We start from the raw sequence: 16,652 nt of genomic DNA on the forward strand, positions 1-16,652 counted from the left end.
TTAACAAAAGCTGAAGATGTCTCTTTATTAGATTATCCTGCTTTGTGTCTATGTTGAGGATTCTACTTGTAAAATATTAATGACTTATTTTTACATTTTGTTTTAGAAGAGTAAGCAACAAAGAGACATACTCATACTCACTACCATATGGTCTCACAGACGTGCTACACACTAGACATACTCATATATATATATAAACATTTCCTTATGCACCCCTGTTTCTTTCCTCAGTTTGGACAGAGCACTAACAAAACCATTTCAATGCGAGTTATATCGTGTATGACGATGTACGTGACAAATAAACCAAACTTGAAACTTGAAATGTCAAGGTCTTAGGCACTAGCCATTGTTCTGGTCAGAGACCATACTCCAGAAGATGCAGAAATAGAACTGGCAATACTGTTAAAGGTGTTGTGTCAGAGAAGCTTCTAACTTAAAAAAAAAAAAAACATGTTGAACATCTTGCCTATCAATACACCAAACAGAACAACAAAAAGGGATCTGAATCAAAGAACCAGACCAGGTTCTACTGGGTTTCTTAAAAAAGAAACTCAGACCTTGGAATGGGCCAAGGTCAACAGCTGACCACTGACCACTGTGCAGTTCTTCTCAGCAAGAACTGCACAGTTAAATGAGCAACTTATAAGGCAGTGGTCAAGCAGCACAAAAACCTGCTATTTGAAATGGGGATCAGCAGTGCACCATCAAATTTGTAACTGTAATGAATCCAGTCTGCAGGACCATTTCTGCCCTCCAGAAGTGTTTGGTGAAGTTGGTATGCCATGCATCGAAATACCTTTTGGAGATAAAGATGAATAAAACCATTTTGGCAGCATTTACTGTAGCTGGTAGATATAGCCAAACACTTGGAGTTATAGCCAAACACGTTATATTTTAAAGGAAAAAGGGTGCAAGGTGAATGGCTATGCCGTTGCCCAGAAAATGTTGCTGTGAGGGTATTGGATAATGGGTACTGATCTCTTTCTCGAATGAGCTCACATGCTTATTAAGTCCCTCCACAAGGCAGCTGTCTACTTCTAGATGGATACAGCAGCCACACCTACAATATGCCATTCCTGAATCTCATAAAGAATTATGTGCATATCTAATACCTACCTCCACCAATCACTCATGCCATGCAACCAGCTTATAAAGCTCCTTTCAAGAACCCGAAGTAGTGTTGGCATGAGGAGGGGATGACATGGGTATGACGTGCTGCTGGCCAGAAGCCATCCAAGGCCGGGTTCTTCTCAGTTTTTTGTCCCGCATGGGAAATATCGGACAAAGTAAAAAAATGCACAGTCAGGTTTCAAGGCAACAGAGATATTCCCAGTAAGCAAAGAGGCAATTGTCAATTCAGCGTAAAAAAGGTCAGGAATAAAAGTCATTATCCCTCAAGCTTGACAATAAAGAGACCCCTGTCACCTTCTTCATCCACCCTGCCACACCCAAGCAGTGATTCTTCTACATCTATGTTGCCACCCTCAAACTTTGATGTGTCTGTATCTAGCAGCACACATGCCCTTGCATACAGCAGTGGATCTGTGGAGAAAAAAACACATGGCAAACATCTGTAAGGTAATTATGTGTATGAAGAGCTCAGTGATCCAAAGGCCGCAGAAGACTGGATGCACTCTGAAGAGTGCTGTCAATGGCATAGTGAGAGCTGTGGGAAGTCTGAAGAAGTATCTGTATAGATGATGAATTTCACTGTGAAGACTACATTTTCAAATGAAAACGTACACACAAACATTCATGAGTTGGAATGACTTCATTGTTTAAAAGCTCTTTTAGACTCATACTTTGTTTTGAGAGATTTAGTTGCCTGCTATGTAAAGCGAATTGTACATCTATACTTGAAGTTGTAGCCTACATAAATACAATTAATATTTTTATTATTAATAATTACTATTGCATTTTACCCAAAAGGTTCACATCGTTAATACATTTTCATATGAAATATGAAAACTTGAAATATGCAAAATTTTCCTCTGGTCTAATGGAAAGTGGGTAAAGAGTGTGTGTGTTCCTGGTTTCCTGAGGTATTGTAGCAAAAAATAAACAGTCTCTCTCCAGCCACCGGACTTTTGATGGCAACACCATGTCTTCAATGGTACAGACTGAAATAATCACATCTGTATTAAATCATGACCAAGGGACTGTTGTCACCTTTCAGTTAGCGTGTGTGAGTTGTTGCACAGACCCTCCTGCAGACTCGAAGCCATCTTGCCATCTTTATTCACCCTAAACAACTCTATATAAATACCATCAGCAGCAGCCAAGATTTTATCAGAACTATACTCATATGCTAACTCCTTCCATTCAGCTTCCTCCTTCTGTAGATGAAGCTCTGCCTCCTCCAAAGCCTTTACGTAGAGAGAAAACAAAATGTAGTTCTGTTGGTAAATAGGTTATGAAGACTAGGCAGGTTTACACCTAGAGTCTTATCTACAGACCTGATGATGCATTATAATTTATGGAGGTCATGTTTTGTGGCAGAACCGTAGACTGTTGCAGAGGTAATGATGAGTGAACACTGTGTAGATCTTCTCCAGACTGTTAGGGGGGTAATGATGATTGAACACTGTGTAGAAAATGTTCACAGTAAAGTCAATATTGTAGTTCCCATAAACTTGAAGAACTCCACAGCAGCTACTGCTTTGTCTAGGATGGTGGTGGGGTATAGGTGAGGAGCTACAGTCCACCATCATCATCACTGTTTTTGGTGTTTTCAAGTACAGGACCAGCCATTACGCAGAATCGTCACTGTCTTCAATTAGCCCAAGTGCATTTCTAAAGTCTGTAGAGAATAGAGCAGTGAGGAGAGGCCACAATCACTGGAGCAAGTTTTTTCAACTCTTTGTGTAGCCAGTAAGAACTTTCCCTGTCTCGTCTGCTGTGTCCTACCTGTGAGGAAATTGGTAATCCCTGGCAGGGGGATGCAGGGACACTAAGATTGTCTGTAGATCAATCAGTCCTATCTGTGGAGGGGAAAACAAGGGAGATATAAAGCACTTTCTGGACCAGATTTTCTGAGCCAGATTTCAGTGAAACAAAGTGTAGCAAAGTGCAGGAGAAAAGTCATCATTTGTCCTGATGAGGTTTAGCATCTCATCCGTTTTATTGCACAGTGAGTATGCTGCAGATACTCCATGTGTCTGCTCCTCAGCTTGTGTGTATTTGCGCGTGTGTGTGTGTGTGTGTGTGTGTGTGTGTGTGTGTGTTCTCAAGCGTTCCTGAACTCACCAGGCTCTGTGCGTGTATGGTGTTTGTGAGCTCCTGTTCTGCAGGTGTGTGTCGGAGGTGCTGTAGCAGCAGGGACTGGAGCTCCAACAGGGCTGTGTTTCCAGAACTCTGCTTCTCCTCTCTCCTCTCTCCTACTGCAGAGCAACCACAGCCTCTGCCACACCCTGCTCACACTCATACACCTTCTGCTCCTGAGCCTCACAGTCATACACCTGGCAGAGAGAAGATGAATCACCTTTTATTCATTTTTGATGAGATTTCGGCAATACTGTAACTAGATGGACCGCTCAATAAAACCTACAAACTGACAAAGGCAGAATGGCAGAGAAACATAAAAAAATATAGAGTGGAAAAAAGACTGAAGAAAGAGAAATGGATCATTTGTTAAGGTCCTCCGACTCATACCTGTATATCCACACTGCATGAGAATTTGTGCAGCTGTGCAGAAGGCATGGTTGCAGTAGTGGCATGGTAGTATCATGGTTGTAGAGGTGACATGGTTGTGCTAATGACATGGTACTGGTTGTGACATGGTACTGGTTGTGGTATAGTAATGACATGGTTGTAGTCGTGGCATGGTTGTATGTGTTACACAGATGTAATAGATAGAGAAGTGTTTGTACACATTACACTGGTTAGAGAGTGGTCCACCACACAAAAATATACAACCAGCGATCCTAAGGCATTTCTATGGCAGTTTGTAAAACATTTCTGGTTTGAATCTCTTCCCTCCTTCGTTCTCATCACCTCCTCCACAGATGTGTTCCTCCCTCTCTCCTGCTGATGGAAGTAAATCCTCTCCTCCACACTTCTGATGAAGCTCTGCAGGTCTGTTTCACTGGCAGAGTTCAGAACTCTCCAAAGTTCAGCTCATTCTGCAGAGACAATGACAATGAGACACACTGAGAGAAGAGCATGGTGCGTGTGTGTGTGCGCGTGTGTGTGTTTTCATGTTTGTTCTAATGTTATCCACAGGAGAACAAGAAACATCAATCGCATTTTATCACAGCTGAGTATCTGAAGGGGGCACAGAAAAGATAAGAGGACTCTCACCTTTGACTCTTTAAGGGTCAGAGACGTGTTTCCAGGGTCTGCATCAGGACTGCTGTTGGTTTTGGGGTCAGAGCAACACTGACTGTGTTGAATGATGGGACTGGTAAGCGAGGTGTACAGTCTTGCCTGTGAAAAAGCGTGCGGCAGAACAACGATCCAGACAACACACGTGTTTCACACACTCCAGCTTCACATAAAGGAGGTCTCTTTCCGACATTGCAGGCTGAGATGCACACACACTTCTACAGGAGAGAAAAGAATGTCAAGTGCAGCACACATGTAGGTATGGCTTTTTTACACACCCAGGATGTGGTGAGTGTTAGTGCAGCAGCTGACCTGCAGATTCCACCTAGGCCTTCCCCTGCACATGCAGCCTCTCCTTGGCTTCTGCCAGAACTTCAGCCCCCACCTCCCTGTGGAGGAGCCGATGTGGCACACCCTATGCTTGCAGGGCCTGGGCCACAGCATGTGCCACTGTCTTCACCTCTGCTACTGCCACCTGCAGGACAAACAGCAGCATCTACAGGGCATGGGAACAAAATGGGACAGGTTTATCAGTGTAGTAACACTGAATGTGCATATGTGTGCAGTGATTGATCTTGTGTATGTATAATAAGTGCCTGTGTGCTTACCTTGCAAATCTCTATTGCTGCCTCTTGGTCCAGGAGTGTGATGAGTTCTGAGAGCTGCATGCTGTGGGCAGAGAGGAGCATCTGCCACCGAAGAAGATACTGGTCCACCTGCTTCCCCCTAACACACGCCAGCTCCTGCTGCTCACGCTTCTGCTCACACAGCTACACACACACACACACACATGAACACAAAATGAAGACAAAAAATATTGTAATGTGTAAAACCACAGCTCTTAATGAGAAGTGCTCACCGTCTCTAATATGGATGCCTGTCTATTTTTGATGATGTCACAGTGCATGGCACTACGCTCCCTGTTTAATGTGTCACCTAAAGATTGTTTCACCTGAAGCAGCTCCAGATGAGCGGGCTCCAACTGCTCTGAACACTATTCATTAGAAAGACCATCCTCCTTACACACACATACACACAGTTTTAGCTTCATAAATGCACACTACAACATTACAGCTATGTTCCAATAAAGCATAACAGTCAATAATGCAACAAGACAGTGTACTAAAAGGTTCTGTTGAAAGTTCTTGATTGTAGACCAACATTTCCCTCAGAGTCAGACAGGATCCAATACTGGAGTTCATTAGTTAATAACATACTTAGCAGGAATATAAAACAAACAAATAAAAGGAACAATTATATCAACTTATATATGTGTGTGTGTGTGTGTGTGTGTGTGTGTGTGTGTGTGTGTGTGTGTGTGTGTGTGTGTGTGTGTGTGTGTGTGTGTGTGTGTGTGTGTGTGAGCACTTAAGTCATATACACAAATAAAATCTATCCTTTGCATTTTACCAGTCTTCCAGGAGTCTTTGCCAGTCATGTGACTCAAAACTTTGGACACAGTGGGAGCACAGTGCAGTGCAAAGGGAACAACTTTGAAAGATTCGACTCTTTCTCCGATAGGAAGCTAACCATGTGCTTGTTCAGTCTCTTGTCATCTCAATGCTTGATTACTATGACTCACTACTTGTTGGACTTCTTATGTGGGTTATCAGACCTCTACAATTGATCCAGAATACAGCTGCACTTCTGAGCATCACTCGTCCGAAATTCACACGTCACTCCTCTACTGTGTTCCCTTCACTGGCTTCCAGTAGCTACTCCCACCAGATTTAAAACTCTAATGCTCACCTCCAAAGTCACAAATGGAACAACTCCTCCCTACATGATGACAGTGGTCCAATCCTGATCCGTACCTCAAGTACTGAGAAACTCAAGTACAGTTTGGTTGAAACACCATGCTTCAAGTCTCATGGAAGACAAGCATCAAGACTATTCTCTGTCCTTGCTCTCAGATGGTGGAATGAACTTCCACTAGCTATCCAGACAGCAAAGTCTCTCACTGAGACTGAAGGCTTATTTATTTGTGCCTTTAAATGACCACTCATGCACTTATGGAAATACTGCACTGCTACTGATTAATTGAATGCTCCTAGCACTTATTATTGGTATTGCACTTATTGCACATTTTGTAATTCTGTCTAGGTATCTTGGACTCTAACCTGTTGTACTGGCTAGTAATTTTGACCAAACTTTGTATCTTAAGTCACTCTGGATAAGAGTATAAGATTGTCTACTATATGCCACAAATGTATAGTATATACTGCGGTCAGTGTGTTCTGCCCAAGAGTCAAGCATATGACGAGTTGGGAATGAGGATAGGTTTCACACACTCACTCACACACACACACACACACACACACACACACACACACACACACACACACACAAACTTCAGTCCTCCATTACAGTGTGCTGCTCTCAAACACCATTTCCTGAATACAATGTGTGCATCTTCATAATCTAGTGAATCTTGTTATGGAGTGTGTGATCTTGTGCATATCTTGTGCAGTATCCGTGTGTGCAGTGTTTTTCAGTGTGTGTGTGATCTGTGATTTCTTGTGGTGTAGCTGCCCTGCAGTGATACAGGATGCCTGGTAGGGGGTCGAGAGAAATAAAAGGTCAGTGGAAAAAGTTCGACGATTAACAGACAACATCTGCTGTTTAACAGCTTTCAACTGCAACAGCAGCAGAACAAACAATAATGAACATCCAACCTGCTGAGTTAATCACAAACACACACTGTAAAAGAGAAGCAACATGACACCTAGGTAATAAAACATCAAAACTAGTTTATTTTTTTTATTGTTTTTAACATAATTGTAATATTTATTTTATATCAAATTATCACGGAGTACTTTCTCTCAAATCTTTGTATTGTAACACAAGCTAGAAAAAAAATGCTGCCTACAGAGGGTTGTTCATAAGCAAAGGCAATTGAGTCTGAAATGTTTTAACTCTAGACTTGTCACAAAATTAAGGCATCTTGTCAGGCTTCAAAACTCATGACGCTCATGGTTTTAGCCCTGAGTTATCTAATTGTCCTGTTTCCAGTGTTGCGCAACCATGCAACTGTATTACAGCAAAAACAAAAAGACAAAGTAAGAAAACATAAACAGCAGGGGCAGTTTTAATTATTGCTTCTGCTGCTCATGTAGGCAGAAGAAGCCTCTGGGATATGTGTGTGTGTGCATAAGAATGAGATCTGATTTCTGGATTTGTATTCCTCACCATAGAACACTGCTTACCTTTTATTTGTTTGGATTGGTGTAAACAATGGTCTACTTAGGTGCAGAAGAATCAGTATTTGGGGGGGGGTAGGCATAGCGGATGGGGTCATACAGCTCAGACTGAAAGTTGGGATAATAAGGGTACTGGTAAGCATAGTACGGGTATGGGTGTTTGTTAGCCACAGTGATAGATGGGGCCGGAGTCTGCTCCTCCTCTTCCTCCTCAGGCTCAGGTTTTGGGGGAGGTGGCGGTGCTTTTCTCTTAATGGGACGTGGTGGATGGTCAATGAGGCAGTCAGGGTCCCAGTAGGGGTCACAGTCGTACTCCATAGCTTTATATACTATGGGTGCAGGAGGTGGAGGGGCAGATTTCTTGGGTGTGGGAGAATTTGGGGGATCTTCCAGCTTGCAGGTGGGATGGTAGCGAGGATCGCAAAGCACAGGTACTGATCCTGTGGGCAGGTAGACAATGTGTGGCTTACAGAGAGGGTCCTTTGCATTGCACAGGTAAATCACATCTGCTCGGGAAAGAGGTCGAACATCAGGACCTTTAACTGGGGCTGAGGCAGGGGCAGGAACTTTCTCTGTGGCAGAGGATGGGGGCGTTTTGCAGTCTTTGTCTTTGGCTGGATCACATTTAGGAAGTGGTGTCAGGACGGGCATCCCAAGTTTGTTCTGGTAGTATGAGGCATTTGGACCGTAAACATGTTCCAAGTGCCGCATTTGCTGGTAGAGCGTCCTGATCCGGTCGATCTCATAGAGCTGGAAAGCGAAGGGAAAAGGGGGGGGATAATCATTTAGGGGACAGAAATATCAAAATTCAACATGACAACATCGAATATGTGTACAATTTTAAAGGCATATATTAGGTATCTGCACTCTAACCCCACCCCTTACATTTACATTTACAAAATGCCCTTTGTCATTTACTCATAGAATAGATCCTAGCCAGTAGAATAAGTTAGGGTCCAATATACCAATGAACTGGAATACTGTAGAAATGCATTGATCATTGCTGATGCATAGAAGTACAAAATACATAAGCGCTATCTTAGACAATGATAAGTGCAGTAAACAATAAGTAGTACTCTTTGCTATTCCTTTTCGTGTGTTTTTTGTTCTCGCTCACCCCTTCCGTGTGACCGATGCTGCTGTAATAGCGATAGTATGCCTGAAAGTCTGGCGGCTGACGGTGCCAGCGCGGGTCTAAACTGCGACGCGGTCGGAGGCTTGAGAGAAAATCGTTTGCCTTTTCTGGGGCTATTCTCACTGGAGTAAGTTCTGACACACACGCGGGTAAAGAAAGATGAGAAAGAAAAAAACAAACACAAACACACAAAGTGACAGCAATGATTCGCTGAGAGGAAAAAAATCAGCCCTAAATGTAAATGTTAAATATTTTTATCAAGTAGATATATTCCTTAAACAGATTTCTTGATTTACCTTTTTGTTTTATCCCAATCAGTAACGACTTTGCATCCAACCATCCTTAAAACAAATACATTGATGAAATCTAAGAATGTTTATTACACACAAAAAAATGTCAAACATTTTTGGACTCTTTAAAATATTAAGTTATATCCAAATCGACTCACGAGGCAGCAGCGCACACCAACACAACATACATAGGAGTCTTACGACCATTATGACTGTGGACACAAAGTAAACTAAAATTAAAATCGTGGAAATAAAAAATCCATATGTTAACAGTAGTTTGACAGCTTATTCTGGACCAAGGCAAGTAAGCGAAGTACAGTATTTCTGGTTTTAATTGAACAAGAAAGTTCTTAAAACTAAAACACACAAGTATATATGACAGTAATCTATAGACTATGTTACTTTGATTTTTTGATCGTTATTAAATCACTTGCTATAGTTCCAACAACGTGTTTAGAAATTAATGTAAAAAAATTCTGTAATGTTTTAAAATGTATGCAAAATGACGTAGTCTTGCTTTACCTTATGCAGGACGACGCTCTGAACTGGCAGATACTAAGTAGATACTATGAGACCATGTAGAGGTGTGATATATATACAGACTTTTATGTTAATATTGTAGGAGCAGGCAAGTTATTGGTTAGCTAGTCCTACAGCGGCCGCCTCCTTCTCCTCTCTGGCACCAGTTAGGCCGCGAATAGTATAAAGGACTTAAACTTTAAAAGAAAACTGAGCTCACCTACTGTGCAGCAACGACACTGCATTTTCTGAAAAGCAACAGTAAAACTGCAGCAAGATGGAACTGTTATAAGGAATATCCTCCAGGGCACAACGGCATCAGATCAACAACGTTTAGATCCAACAAAGAAAATATACATTCTTTAATTCATATTACGTACAATACGTACAATAACATATTTTCGAAAAGCGCTGTTGCATGGAAGAAAGAAATGTTTTACCAGTTCACCATTATAAATACTGTCATTGTGTAAATTATTGGTGCATTGCCGCGCTCAGATAGACGCCGTCTGCTCATTCGAACTGTCGACTGTAAAACTGACAAAATATGTTCTACAAAACCCCATAAAACGCAGAAAATTAAACGTTTGACAATACCAGGTGTTTCATAAGACGTTATAATAAAGAGTTTGCCGACGCTTCACATTCCAGATATTTTAAGAGCCACCTAATGGTTAACTGCCTCCTTGCTGGGAGTTGCGAGGATTTCATGGTTCACTTGTCTGCTCTTGTGTTGGTTAAAAACGTACTGCTTACATTCCTAAATAATAATACACTTCGATCCGTTTTAAAAAGTCCTATAGCAAAACAGTCACGTTACAGACAAATCTAGAAGAAACTGCTTTTGATAACTTCACTAACTTCTCTTTTTTGTTCGAGATCAAAGTTACTCCAAGATTCTTTTTATATGATGTAATGGAACCCAAGTTTCATACATAAATTTTAGCAAGAGTACCTGCCCCTTGATGCTTTCAGTCCTCTTTTTAATTTTAAAGTAAAATTTAAAAATCAGACACAGGCAGTGAACTTGCATTGAAATTAAAAGTATGGGGATAGTGAGAGTTTCGTATTTAAAACATTTGAATGGGGCGGAGTTTCAATGGCTTGCATGTTGACTTGCATTTTTCTATATAGTGTTAACTGCAAAAATAATAGAGTAGAGCAGTGGGCTGTGCACTCTAAGAGAGCTGGCTACATAGATCTGCACCTACATATATGTCCATCTACATAGATCGCCATATTCAGTTGTTTGCTAGTTTGGAAGCGTTTAGGTGTAAAACGCATTCCATTCTGATGCTTTTAGAGAATATTACATTTTGCATCCATATTTAACTCAAAGCCCAATTGTCTTTAATAATTCACTTTGTAGCTACTTGCAGTTGATTAATACATTTATAAATTCATTTTGTAGTTGGTACAAAGATACCGCAAAAAGAAAGTGGACAAAACGAAAAACTAAAGAAACTGCAAGATAAAGGCAATGCAAACCTTACAGGTTAGATTAAAAAGAGCAGTAATTGATCCGCTGCGCTGGCCTCACTGCCCACTTTACTAATTGCATCCTGTGGCTCAGAATTGTCAGCTGAGGTGTTACCTAACAGGAGGAGTAACAGTAAGGTAACAGGGGTGGCCTCTGAGTTCCCTGAGCAACAATAACCTTGGGACAAACACTCCCAGCCTTTAGTAGTAGTGGTGGTGGCAGGGCTATCTGACAGATGCTGCTCGCTGGGGAATACCGGAGGTTCCATCATGCATGGAAGATATGAACAATCGCTACTTGGTCAGGGCACTGATGGGAAGAAGCTAGGCACCAGAAGATGCAGTCTTGTGGAATACACCGGGAGTCAGTTGCCAGGTGGCACAGGAAAACGCTTCCTCCACTTGTTGTGTTTGCCAGAATGGTAACACCATGCACGTATTTTCATATTCAGCACAGTGACATAGACACAGGACAAATGAGAGAAAGAGAAACATTGAGATCAGTTTTGGCCTCGCGTTATGTAAATATTACAGTAAAATCAGTTAACATGAATGTGGTCTCTGTCTAATACACGGATGGACTGGCCGTCTCGTTGGGCCGCTGAGAGAGATAAAATACATTTAAATCTTCTAATATTTAAGCGTATATTGACCAACAGTATACTTAGTGCATATCTATCAACCAATCACAAAAATACCGCCTTCCCAGGACAAGCCGTAATCACAACAACCGTAAAAACCTTAGTTTCGTAATGAGTGCAAAATGAAGCCTCGAAAAAAATAGGCTGAAAATGCGCGTGATACAAAATAAGACCCTTCAGCAAGAAGCAGAGAATTGCATGGAACTGCACAACTTGTTTGGGTGTAGAAGGACCAGAATGTCCGAAGTACAAAAAAATGTACGTTCAGAGTTGGGAACGTTTATATCCTTAGCTGGCTTAGTAAGTTAGCCAGTTCGTTAAATCTGCCGATTGAGTAAACAATCGGCCCCGTCTCAAATGAGCTTATTCTCTACTTAGAGCACTAGTTAAAAATTACAAACATTTCAATTAACAGACTATTTTGATGGGATTAGTTTCACGTGGGAAAGTGAGGTAATATAATTATTAAAAACGTATCTCAGTTATTTTAGTCCGACCGACTGTGAGCTCTCGGATCAGTGAATATTCTGTAAAATTAGCCATAAAAAGAAGATCAGGTTATATTAGTCCTGCGCGGATCGACGTGTGTGTAAATACTCTGTGGAATATCCTGTGGAAAAAGTTTTTCGCTGTTTTTCCCGGGTTTGGAGGCGCTCGAGCAAACATTTTATTTTGTCGTGCAGATACCTCTGGTCGTTCACGTCTGTGGCAAGCCAGGTGTTGTACGATGTACAACACTCAAATCGACGAGCAAGACAATTCTGGCAGCTTGAGTTAATTAATTGTGTAGCATTTTATGAACATGTTATGAACATGAAGCTTGCTAATTTCAAGTTTCAATTTTGATTTATTTGTCACATACACAGTCATACACAGTACAACTCGCAGTGAAATGGTTGAGAGTGCTCTGTCCAAACTGAGAAAAAAGAAAACAGGGGTGCATAGAGAAATATATATTCTATATATGTACAAAAATATATTAACAATGTATGTACAATATATGTATATTATGTTTATATACACAATGTATAATGTATATGGTTGTGTATGTATATGTACACAATGTACAGAATCTACAGATCTATTTGTAAAATGGCATATTTACAGTTTTTACATGGTGGAATTTAAAATTCAAAATACAATGTAATTATTACTATAAGTGGGTTATCTACTTTTGTTTTTGGAGGTGGCAGCGCATAAATCGAGTAGCCAGTCCCATCAGTCATTTATGCGGAGTTTTCTTATCCCGTAGGAATCGGTCATACATCTTACAGACGTCCTGTCGTACAATTGCATTACAACACCTCCCCATGTAAACCGATCCCGTCCAAATAGGGCTATTGAATGTTAACTAAGGAGTTATCTTAAATATTCCTCAATATGAATGCCTTTAGATCAGACATATTATGCACTATTTCGGTGGAGGTTGTGCCATTTCATTTCATGCCCTACATAGGGCGGAGACTGTGCCGTTAGGTTCCTCTTCTCCGAAAAAGTAAACTCTAATACGTAGTTAATTGTGTTCTAGAATGGAGTCGTTGTGGCACGCGAAACAGAAGTGGCAGTAGAAATATATGAATAGGACCCCCATGAGAACTGAATTGGAAAATTGAATAGCAAAATCGAGAAAAGGTGCCACCCATTAGCACCTACCCCAAATGCTACATGTTTAATGAATGTGTAATGAAAAGGTCGCTTTTGATTTGCTTTATAAGTAACGTTACATTAGCATTTGTTCATCAATCATCAGCGTTCGTCTGTCAGTTTCATTTCAGACGATTTTAACATTCTTCTGACAGAGACATTATGTCTCACACTGCGCGAAACAAACTGGTTGAGATTTTAGCAAAGCATTCCAGAGCGTTAGTCAACAGTGTCGCCCAAACATTTAAATCTATCATACTCAAATTATGTCAGGTTTCAGAGCTATTGTGCAGCAGCAGAACCTTCCCCAGGTGCTAGTGCACATTTATCTCAAATTTGGAGACATAATGGCACGGTTGAATAGGATAGAATGAACTATTGATTATTTGGGGGGTGGGGGGGGGGGGGTGCGGCTAAAGAGCATTTAAGGGAGGGGACTATAACCCTCCTAAAACAAGCCTAACGTCGCCTATGGTGAATACTTTGGGGGAAAAAATTAATAGAAGGCAATATATTAATTTTTCAGATTGAAAAATGGACATTAGAGGACAGATGACATTAGAAGACTGCGGACATTAGAGGACAGGTGACATTAGAAGACTGCGGACATTAGAGGACAGATGACATTAGAAGACTGTGGACATTACAGGATTGTTGTGTTCCTCATGACAGAGGCAATTCGAGCCTTTATCAAAGTATGCAAGAGACGAATGCAGCATTGTCTAGAATTACAAATAAGTCAAATCTGGTCTGTTGAAAGCCTTATCAGCATTTAATGAAATCACAGCCTCACGGAATGAGGATGATTTGTTTGTTACATTTAGCAAGCACCGCAACTTAGAAAATAACTGCTGACCCTTAACGAAACCAGTTTGATCACTGGATATTATACTTGACTCAATTCAAGTTCAGCAATAAATTGGTCAAAAATGTAACATTGACATTTAGGAGGGAAACATGTAGATAACTCTTTGGGTTTTTGTCCTTTAAAAAAAAAAAAAAAAAAAAAAAAAAAAAAAAAAAAAAAAAAAAAAAAAAAAAAAAAAAAAAGGAACCTGAGGTTTGGTGACCTGATATATAGGAATTTGTGAAACATCCGTTACATCTGTTGATGTTGCTTGACATTTGAGTTGACTGGCAAGATGTATCATTTGCTTATAATATACTGTATTCTACTTTATAAGTCAAATTGCCTTTCTTTGAGCACGTAATTTCTTGTTGTAGAATATGACACTAAGAACTTAGGTGGAGGAAATGTTATTCCTCTTTGTTTGATGTGGTAGGGTGGACTCATGTCCTCTCTGGTGTGACCTTGCACCCATGTAGACTCTAGAAATACAGTGAGCCACGCTATTTCACGATTGTGATCTAGACTCAGGTAAAAAGTCGTCAGAAGGGACAGTTGTCTCCAAAAAGACAACTGTGCTCTAATCTGATTGGAGGAAATACCCATCGATCTAATATCACGCATCGGAATCAGGTCAATATTAACAAAAAAGCTGGATCGGATATCGATCAAGAACATTTTAAGGAAACGATCAGATATCATCACAAATCCAGCTTGAAAACAGCACAGCAACGCATGCGATAACAGCCAGGTTCATTTGGATAGGTCACATGAGAACAGCTGGGCTAGTTTGAGCACATCTTGAGTATAACTGCATCGTTATATTCTCACTAACGATTACAAACTATTATGTATAAATGCAAATATCCATGCACTCTCACACGTCATTTCCACTGCTATCATTTTAATTTTTACATTTATTTTTCTCTTTAGATTGTTACTGTGGTGTCCATCGTCAGACAGAGGAGCAGCACCCCCCCCCCCCTTTGAGTCTTGGTTCCTCCCAGTTTCTTCATGCTCTAGGCTTTTTCCTTGCCCCTGTCAACCTTGGCTTGATCACTGAGGACTTGCACTTGGACATTTGTAAAGCTGCCTTGAGATATCTGTTGTAAAAAGTGCTATATAAATAAATTTTGAATTTGAATTACCCAGTGTGGGGAACAGACTTACCTGCCTTCTACTGAGAGCATTTAAAACAGACAAAATAGCGTTTTAAACACTGTTCACTGCCATATCTCCGACCAACGGTGAATCAAGTATTACTCCGTTCTTTTTAAAAAAAAAAAAAAAAAAAAAAAAAGACTTTTGCTGTTTGTCCGTGAAGTAGACAAACAGAACCGGAGCGGAAAAATATAACCAAAGTAATTAAGTACTCATCTTCTCTAAATAACGAAGTTAATTACTCCATGACGTTGGTATATTCAAACCGCATGAAAAATGTTTCAATAATTGGCGGAATTTTTAAGATAGACTTGATATTTAAAAAAATAATAAATTAATTAAAAAAAATTGGGCTAGAAAAACTAGATATCTTGAAAACATTATCAGATTACATTTTTGTTTAAGGAGAGGTCGAGTGAAGAGAGCGACAGTGCTGGTAGTTTGTCTGCACACTTCGTGCCTGATGTACGTTTGGTGAGTAGCAGGTAGAACTGCAATTTACTTAACCTTAACTTCTTGTGAATTTCAAGTTGATGTGGAACTACAAGTACAGTAAGAAAAATTGCACGGTAAATTTCAGGAGTGTGTATGCCGAGGGTGAGTACAATAAATCTGATAACTAACCAGGTGATGGCCAATGAAGGAAATAATCACTTCACTATGCAGACACTGAGTATAAAGCAATGTAATGAAAAATGCTTTAGTCTTGTAAACAATTCCTCCAAAAACTAAACCACCTTTACACGGTGTTTGTAATGAAAAATATCAATCGGTACCCAAATCGTTCGACAAATGCAGAAAATCTTTCTGATCGGTACCAGACAAGCTGCAATCTCCAATAAAATCCTCAATTCCAACACAATGCTTTCAATGCCTGCACATTATTGAAAAATAACTTATTCAAAATCAATATTTACTCAAAAGATTGCTGGCTGAAATCAGTGTTTTCTCTGCCATTGCAAATTTAAGGCGGGCCACACAAGTGATTTAAAAAAATTGTGTGTGTAATGTACCATTGTTTGTTTCCTCTTCAAAACAAGGGCAAAACATCTAAATGTTAAACCTTCAAATTTTGGCCATATACCTTCTTCTACCATATTGAAATCATGAACTCATATTGATGAATGAGAAATAAGGTAGCAAGAAAATGAATTTTGATTGTACAGGAACGATTTACAGACCTGAACACTATATTGAAACTTATGTTCCAAATGAGTGTAAGAGATGTTTGATTATTAAATGGCGAAAACATTTGGTAAAACATTAAACACCAGATAGGCAAATTTAAGAGTTTGCTAATGCCACTATCTGGAAATCCCCACAACATACTGATTCAAGACTTCTTACAAAATACAAAAAGGAATGTCATACATAGCTACAAAGTGTCTACGTGTTTCTTTTAAAATGGAAAAG

At 40.2% G+C, this 16,652-nt stretch overlaps 1 protein-coding gene across 1 annotated transcript; it reads right to left on the bottom strand.

Annotated features, from left to right (window-relative positions):
- Positions 1–7,091: 7,091 nt before the first annotated feature.
- LOC113574063 (extensin-2-like) lies at positions 7,092–9,496 on the bottom strand. The gene is made up of 5 exons (XM_027004727.2): positions 9,471–9,496; positions 9,107–9,160; positions 8,955–8,999; positions 8,641–8,792; positions 7,092–8,273 (listed from the first exon to the last, which is right to left on the bottom strand). Exons 2-5 carry the CDS (start codon positions 9,153–9,155, stop codon positions 7,563–7,565), a joined length of 957 nt encoding a protein of 318 aa, XP_026860528.2. The 5' UTR covers positions 9,156–9,160; positions 9,471–9,496; the 3' UTR covers positions 7,092–7,562.
- Positions 9,497–16,652: the final 7,156 nt, after the last annotated feature.

Source organism: Electrophorus electricus, chromosome 1, assembly GCF_013358815.1.
Source record: "Electrophorus electricus isolate fEleEle1 chromosome 1, fEleEle1.pri, whole genome shotgun sequence".
In the NCBI taxonomy this organism is placed as follows: domain Eukaryota; kingdom Metazoa; phylum Chordata; class Actinopteri; order Gymnotiformes; family Gymnotidae; genus Electrophorus; species Electrophorus electricus.